This window comes from Emydura macquarii, unplaced genomic scaffold, assembly GCF_026122565.2.
Source record: "Emydura macquarii macquarii isolate MOO-44397 ecotype Brisbane River unplaced genomic scaffold, CSIRO-AGI_Emac_v2 contig_589, whole genome shotgun sequence".
NCBI classification, from domain to species: Eukaryota; Metazoa; Chordata; order Testudines; family Chelidae; genus Emydura; species Emydura macquarii.
The window spans coordinates 2,798-11,479 of NW_027130726.1; the positions used below are offsets into that span (position 1 = coordinate 2,798).

General features: G+C 47.2%; 2 protein-coding genes across 2 annotated transcripts; both read right to left on the minus strand.

Moving 5' to 3' along the window:
- Nucleotides 1–1,393: 1,393 nt before the first annotated feature.
- On the minus strand, nucleotides 1,394–2,341 carry LOC137148198 (olfactory receptor 10D3-like). The gene has a single exon (XM_067540848.1). The coding sequence runs from the start codon at nucleotides 2,339–2,341 to the stop codon at nucleotides 1,394–1,396; it is 948 nt and encodes a 315-aa protein (XP_067396949.1).
- A 5,356-nt stretch (nucleotides 2,342–7,697) lies between these two features.
- LOC137148199 (olfactory receptor 10D3-like) lies at nucleotides 7,698–8,411 on the minus strand. Its single transcript, XM_067540849.1, has one exon. It carries the CDS (start codon nucleotides 8,409–8,411, stop codon nucleotides 7,698–7,700), a length of 714 nt encoding a protein of 237 aa, XP_067396950.1.
- Nucleotides 8,412–8,682: the final 271 nt, after the last annotated feature.

Consider the following 8,682-nt stretch of genomic DNA (forward strand, 5'->3'; position numbering starts at 1 on the left):
TTAGCAGAGATCACCCCAGCTCCAACATGGGCTGTATCAGGTGATTAGTCCCTCAAACCCCACAACGGGGTCTCTTCTCTTCACAATAACACACACACAGCTGCATTTTTAACACAATGGACCTCCAAGCTATTAAAACGCATGCAGTAAGGTTTATCCAGAATATTGCAGGAAATGGCTGTCTGTCCCCCTTTCAAAAATCTGGCTCCAGACATCTAACTCTGGTTGATTTCAAGGGGGGCTAGGTGCCTGCGTGCTTCTGAAAATCCTGCCAGGTGTCTAAATATCCTCTGGCCTAACGTCTAGATTTACAAAGGGGTTTATGTGCCTGGTGGAATTTACTAAGGCTTTTAAATAGGTCAGGTGCTCAACTCCCATTGAAAGTAAATGGGAGGCTGTTGTCTGACTCACTCAAGGTGCTCTTCAAAACCCTATTAGGTCATTAAATGCCTTTGAAATCTTCTGGTCCTCAGAAGCCTCAATCCCAGGGCCTTTCAGTGAGATTTAGGCCTGGTCTACACTTACCTTAAAATTCAGCGGCAGTCAACGGGAGTTACGCAAGCTCCACAGAGTAGATTGTGTAACTCCTGTCGACCTCTTAACTTCCGTTGTGCACGGTGTCTTCACTCTGCTACACCATAAGTCGACTTCTGCATCGACTGAGCGGGTCCTCACTGACGGCTCAATCGACCCGGATAGATCAATCTGATAGTGTCAAATTTGCCGCCATCAGTGAAGACGTACCCTTAGACTCCTAAATGCCTTCATCACTTCTGATGGGGTTGGGGTTGGTCCTGCCTTGAGCAGGGGGCAGGGCTAGATGACTTCTTGGGGTCCCTTCCAACCAAATTCTTCTATGATTCTATGGAAATAGGATTTAGCTTCCTAAATCACTTAGGTGGTTATGAAATTTTTTACAACAAATCCATTGATCTTCAGGACATGCTGAAAACCCAGATGTCAGGCAGCTTGTTAGGTAGCTCTCTAGCACAGGTTGCTGCTGATATGTGATTCGTGCCAGATGATGAATAGAATTATTTGATTCCCTTTCTTGAGTTTGCAGAAGATGCTGCCTTGGCTTCTGTGGATTTGTGCAATAAGGCAAAGAAAAGTCAGATACCAGCTTTGGATCTCCAATTCCTATTAATTTTAATACAGACTGAATGTGCCTGTCCTTTAGGCACCTTTGAACAGGTCAGCCTTAAATCATGTCCAAGACAGCTAGACGCTTTTAGGAGCACTTTTATGATTTGTAGAGCTCCAGATAGATAGCTGGGACTGTATGGGGAAGGAGAGAGAGAGACTCTCACATAAGCCACATAAGAGCCATGTGGATGAATTCGTAGACATATTTCAATGCTCACCCACATGATACTTCTGCAGATGCAGCACATCAACATGCAGTCGTCTGACCCCCTTTCAGTTTCCTCAGAGCCCGTTTCACATCCTTGTTCTTCAGTGTGTAGATGACCGGGTTCAGCATGGGCGCTACCACATCGGCAGAGATCTGCAGAGCGGTTGCCACCACTTTGCTCAGCTGTGGCTGCGTGTAGACCAGGGCGCAGGGCCCAAAGAACAGCGTCACCACCGTCAGATGTGAGGCGCAAGTGGAGGCTGCTTTGCTTCGCCCTTCGGCTGAGTTCATCTTCAGGATGGAGTAGACGATGCGGACGTAGGAGAGGAGGATGAGGAGGAAGCAGGTCATGGGCACCATGCCAATATTGGCGAAGCTCATGGTCTCAATGACGTACGTGTCCGTGCAGGCCAACTTGGTCACCGGGAAGATGTCACAGAAGTAATAGTCCACCACATTGGGCCCACAGTAGGGCAGCGTGAAGGTCAGGCTGGTGAGAATAGTGGCCTGAAAGGAGCTGGTGACCCAGGTGCCGGCAGCCAGGATGGCGCACACCTTCCAGTTCATGATGATCAGGTAGTGCAGCGGGTGGCAGATGGCAACGAATCTGTCAAAGGCCATGATCAGGCAGAGCAGTTCCTCGGTGCAGCCTAGGAACTGGTAGAAGAAGACCTGAGATATGCAGCCGCCCAATGAGATGGTTCTACTCTTGGCCCAGAGATCGACCAGCAATTTAGGGGTGCTGATGGAGGCGAATCCAAGGTCCAGCACGGAGAGATTGCAGAGGAAGAAGTACATGGGGGTGTGCAGGCGGGAGTCAGAGAAAATGGCTGATAAAATGATCAGGTTGCCCAGCAGGGTGCATAGGTAGAGAACTAGGAACACAATGAAAAGGATGGTCTCATGGCCTTTGGTGTTGGGGATCCCTAACAGAATGAATTCAAACACCGCAGTGCAATTCTCCATTTCCATGTGAGACGGGGTCATTCCCGGAAGCACAGAGATAATGCAGCCAGATTAGCAATCTCAATAAATTATGGTTTGTTTGTTCCTTAGCACACTACAACTTAATCGACAAGGGTAAACCTTTCTAGCCATCATAAGTTTGGTGATAGTGAGTGGAGAATCAGGACTCTAATAGTTCATTGTTTCTATTTGATGTTACTCAATTTAATTGTCCTTTCTTCTTTTCCATTCAACCATCTTCTATTCTATTCAGTTCTTATAGATCATACTAGGAAGAAGTACATGAGGGTGTGCAGGTGGGAGTCAGTGAGGATGGCTGATAAGATGAGCAGGTTGCCCAGGAGGGTGCAGAGGTAGAAAGCTAAGAAGATGATGAAGAGGATGGTCTGAAGGCCGTCAGTGTTGGAGATTCCTAAAAGGATGAAATGAGTTACCATAGTGTGGTTGACCAACCCCACAATGGACTTAATTCTGGGGTAGGGGAGAGAAATAATGCCAACGAGTTAGTGAAACAAAAAAACATAACATCCTTTTTATACTTTCTATGCTCACCAGTCCTTCCACTGCCGCCGCTTTACTGCATGTCATCCCATTACTCCCTTTCACTCGTAGTAGTTTATATTTACATCATTCTCATGGCTGTTGGGATCAAGTCCTCACTGTGCAGTGCAGAACTCAGAAAGAGGAAATGTCTGCTTTAAAAATCTTACGATCCAAAGACGAACAGACAAAGGGGATGTCCTGTTCTATTCTACTCGATTCCAGTTTCTTCTCTTCTCTCCTCTCCTGTTCTAATTTCTTCAACTCTATTCTATACAGGCTCTTACCCCATCTTTATCACCACCGTATCTGAGATTCTTCCAGTGGTGGATTAGGGGATGTGACCAACTTTTGTCACATGTGACTTGTTCTTTCTCTCATTCTCTCTAGAGCAGTGTTTCTCAATTAAATTTGGCCACAGAACCCTTTTGAACTCGATAAATAATTGCGGAACCCCCCAAACGCTTAACAGTTTTTTTACATATGGGGCCAAAAAAAATGTCGAAATAAGCAAATTATATACAAACAAATAGGTCAGCGTTTCTCAATTAAATATAAATTAAATTACACTTACACTCGATACCCTCCGCCGAAAAATCCGGGACATCTTCCCTTTTTCGGCGGCGCAGAGAAAAGCTGCCCGTGGAACCCTAACAGGGTTCGACGAAACACCAATTGAGAAACACTGCTTTAGAGGGATTATTGTGTGTGCAGTGGAGTACTTTGTTTTGGCCGGGATTCATTTTTATCAGCGTAGGTGCTGCTCTGTGTTTGTGTTAAAGGAGAGGTGCGGATGCAACATACGAACAAATGAATCTGGTGAAGAATTGTCCCAGCTTTGTTAATGATATGAATTGTTTGGCGGTTTTTATTCGGGTAAGAGAGACAGGGAAAAAGAAAAAAAAGGAATAGCGACAGCTTGTCATCTGCTCAGCCATGATGAGCAGGATGCATTCTGTAAATATCAATAATTTCCATAATATCATTCTGTAAAAATGTAAGGTCAGGTTAGAAGGACAATAATGAAGTGTCTATTTGCATTTTCTCAGGGAGCTTTCCCCATACATGAGAGGTGCTGTTGGAAGGGAGAAGGGGCCGTGTTGGGTTATCACCTGCTGGCTACACTTCACAACTTACAGCAGCGTCGCTGTAGCATGGCTAGTACAGACAGGCTAAGCCGATGGGAGAGAGCTCTATCGTCATGTTAAACACTCCAGCCCCCGCAAGCAGCAGTGGCTATGTCAGTGGGAGAAGCTCTCCCATCCACACAGAGTTCTCCACACCAGCGCTTAGGTCAGTGTAACTTATGCTGAATTATTTATCCCCCTGAACAACGTAATTTATACCAACCTTAGCTGTGGTGTGTACATAGCCACGCAGAAATTAACGGAGAGCGGGAGATAAATGATACACATCCACAAGAGAGACAGGCAGACAGGTACTGCAGAGAGAAGCACGGACAGATGGATGGACGGATTTTTCTGTAAAGAAAATATTTTGGTGACATCGTCCTTGAGTGAGGTGGAGACTGACAGATTTCAAGACAGGAAGAGACTGAGGGACAGAGAAAATCTTTACCAGACCAGATGTCTTACACTGGCTGAATTGAGAGAGGACGATCCAGCTGAATGGAATTTTCTTCTTCCTCCTGACCGTGACCCCTGTGTTGAAGCATCCAGATTTTTATCCAAAACAGCACATGACTCAGGAGAGATACCGGGTCTGTGCTTTTGTTATCCAGCCTGCAGACCTCATCGTCTCCGAAGGTAGCCGGGGATGTTCATAGCCTATCGCCACAGGCTGCTGCAGAGCCCCAGAGCTTTTTCACAGCTTCCCACAGCCTTTAGACTGTCCATGGTCTTTAAATTACCCAAGGTCCCTTTGGGACCCGGTCTCTCAATCCCCTCCAGGCTCCTGGTCTGAGTCCTCAGCAGAGTCACCAATTAACTAAGATTTTGCATCATTTTAGAAGACACTCATACACCCCCAGGACCAGCTGCTCAGGTGGCATAAATAAAGGTAGCAGGATTAACATGAAAGGGCTGGATCCTCATTTCCACCAGGCTGCAGTTTCTCTTCTCACTCGGCATGATCTGAATCCTGAGTAACTCCATTGGGTTCAATGGGGCTGATTCCCCTCTGTCACTCACCCTGGTGGTGTAAATCCGGACTAAGTCCATTGGACTCAAAGGAGCTATGTAGATTTACACCAGCTGAGAATATAACCCATAAATGATGAGGGGAGATGGGACGTTAATTATCATCTAGTTTCTCCTGCTGTGTAACACAAGCCAGCAAATTTCACCCAGGCATTTGAAATAGGAGGTAACTTGACCAGGTGTTCAGCTAGCGCTCTCTGTGGCCACAGAGCTTTCTCCTTGGTTTGAATAAGCCATTGCTGCTATGCTCCCTTCTATCTCTTTGTGCACCTGGATGTATTCATGCAGTTGTGTGATTATCTGTGAGGGTGAAAGTCAGCGCTGTGCAGATGGACAGCATATGTCCCGTGCACCACTTGGGATCACCTTTTGCTATCCAGTACAGACTGGCAGTATTGTGGTCCCTAGCAACTCCAGGAAGATCATGACCCCAATGTTCTGGGTGCTGCTCAGACACAGAGTGAGACAGCCCCGCCTTTCAGAGTTCACAAACATAGGAAGTGTTACTGGCCTCATTTTACAAGGGGGAACTGAGGCACAGAGAATTTGAGGGTGAGATTTTCAAAGGAGCCAAGCTCCCAAAACTCATTCTAGTGCAGTGGGCTTTGGGCTCCTAACTCCTATTGGCTTTCTTGAAAATCTCAGACTGATTGAATTGTCTGTGGTCACAAAAGGAGTGTGTGGAAGAGCCGGGAATGTGACCCAGAGGTCCAGGATTCCAGTCTGAGCATTACCCTCAACACGACCCCTTCTCTTTCCACTGGGATGAGCATCACTCTGCGTCTTTCGGGGTCTCGAGCATGTTCTCTTATCCAGCCCTTTGTACGACCAGTGTTCATGGGGGAAAGGATCTTTAGAGAATTAAGGTTCATTTAACTTATAAAAGTTGCTTCTCCACTAGCCATTTAAGGCTCGTCTTGCACCTCTACCATGCCTCAATGCTAAAGGCTTAGCAGTGGCTAGCTACATCACTGGCATGCCCTGTAACCTAAACCAGGCCATAGACCCCACACACAGAGGGTGTGACAGAGCCAGGGAAGCAGGGCTGTGTTAGGGTTTTGTCAGCACTGAGCTCATGGATCCGTTTGCTGCTGCCATAGCAGAGCAATGTCAGTAAGGCCCTTTGCAATTCTTTTCATCGCTGTCATTTCTTGCTCTTCCTGTGGTGGGCATCTTATTTAGGAGCCGGACTGAAGTGGCAGAAAGTAGAAGTTATAATTAGTCTCTGTAGACAGATTATCCCAGCTCAGTCATAACATACCATGATGTGGAATGGCCTTTGGGGTTAATTAAAATGCAGGTGTTCTAATGAATGCCCAGGGGGGCCCTTATCACTGTGCTGGGTAGCAGCTCCCCAGTTACTCTTGGCTGGCACCAGCTGAGTTCCATGTGTCATTGCCAGGAACAGCAGGGCTGAGCTCCATTTTACTCTTTTTACTTGTATTCTCACTGTTCTTATCAGAGGCGGCTGGGACCTGCTGATGGTGGGCAGAGGGCACAGTTCAAAAGCAAACACACACTCTTCTCTCAGCTGCCCCTCCCTGTAGCTCCCACAGCAAAGTGTTTGCTTCTCCGTCTCCCTGGGGTCGCCGCTTGCAGTCTGCTCCAGGAGCCGCTGGACAGGGAGGGGGCCTGGCCAGCAAACACTGGCAGAATTCTGCACGCACGTGACACCTCCTGCAACCACCCTGGATCACCTCTGATTCTTATCGTTGGTATTTTTGTAGGACCTACAGACTGGAACTCAGATGTGGGCCCCTTTCTGCTGGGTGTTGCGTGAACACATAATAAGAGGCTATCACTGTCTGAAATGGAGACACATTTAATGTATGAGAGACACAAAGGATTTAATGATCCCCATTTAACAGATGGGGAAACTGAGGCACAAAGCAATTCAGTGAGTTACTCAAGGTCAAATAGGGAATCTTCCACAGAACCTGTACGTCAACCCAGATCTCCTGTGTCCCACTCCTTTGTCCTAGCCACAAGGTAATGATTTGCAAATAATTCCCATGGGCTCTTTAAATGTAGGTACATTGGACTGATACAGTTCTCAGTTACTAAACGCTATAGCCACCTCCTCTCCCTCCTTCTCCGTCTGCGGCCATCCAGTGCCCAGGGCCTGGAGGTCAATGCACCTTTCCTATTGTCCATCAGAAGTTACACCCGTTTTTAGAGTCAATGTGCAACTTGATTACCATCTGTAAGTACCTTCATGGGGAACAAATACTTAATAATGGGCTGGCTCTTCAGCCTACCAGAGAATGGTCTAACATGATCCAATAGCTGGAAGTTGAAGGTAGACAAATTCAGACTGGATATACTGCATACATTTTCAATAAAGAGAGTCATTTGATCCTTGGTAAATTGTTCCAGTGCCTTAATGGAGTCTCCATCGAGGACAATTTTAATATCAAGATTGATGTTTTTCTAATAGACATGTTCTAAGGGACACTGTTGGAAGACTGGATACTGGGCTAGATGGACCATTGGTCTGACCCAGATGATCACAGTGGTCCCTTTTGGCCCTATAATCTATTACTCTAACTTTAACCCTGGAGTAACTCCACTGGCCTCCTTCTTAATTCTAACCTAGCCCTGGCATAAATCCATTGACTTCCTGACCACCTCTATTGGAAGACATTCCATTTCAGCTAGCAATTTTTGCAGGACTGGGATTAGCCCCCTTTCATTTTCCTGAATGCTGCCTTGACTTCCTTATTCCTCAGCGTGTAGATGACTGGATTCAGCATCGGGGTGACCACATTACAAAAGATCTGAGTGGGGGTAGCCAGTACATTGCTCAGGGACGGCTGGGTGTAGAGGAGGGCACAGGGCCCAAAGAAGAAGTATACCACTGTCAGGTGTGATGCACAAGTGGAAACCGCTTTCTGACGGTGCTCAGCACTGCGCATTCTCACCACGGAGGCAGCAATCCTGACGTAGGACATGAGGATGAGGAAGCAGGTCATGGGCACCATGCCAATATTGGTGAAGCTCACGGTCTTGATGACGTATGTGTCTGCACAGGCCAGCTTGGCCACAGGGAAGATGTCACAGAAGAAATAGTCCACCACATTGGGCCCACAGTAGGGCAGCGTGAAGATCAGGCTGGTGAGAATGGTGGCCTGAAAGGAGCTGGTGACCCAGGTGCCGGCAACCAGGATAGCACACACCTTCCAGTTCATGATGGTCAGGTAGCGCAGCGGGTGGCAGATGGCCACGTACCTGTCAAAAGCCATGACGGTGTATAGCAGGCCCTCGGTGCAGCCTAGGAACTGGTAGAAGAAGACCTGGGACATGCACCCTCCCAGCAAGATGGTTCTACTCTTGGCCCAGAGATCGACCAGCAATTTAGGGTTGCTGATGGAGGCGAATCCAAGGTCCACCATGGAGAGATTGCAGGCGGGAGTCAGCGAGGATGGTTGAGATGAGCAAGTTGCCCAGCAGGGTGCAGATGTAGAAAGCTAAGAAGCTGATGAAGAGGATGGTCTTCTGGCCTTTCGTGTTGGGGATCCCTAAGAGAATGAATTCTGACACCACAGTGCGATTCTCCATTTCCATGCGAAATGGGATCATTCCTGCAGGTATAGAGAGAATGCAGGCAGATTGGCAATCTCAATAAATGATTATTTGTTTATTCCTTTGTACCCCACAAGTTTT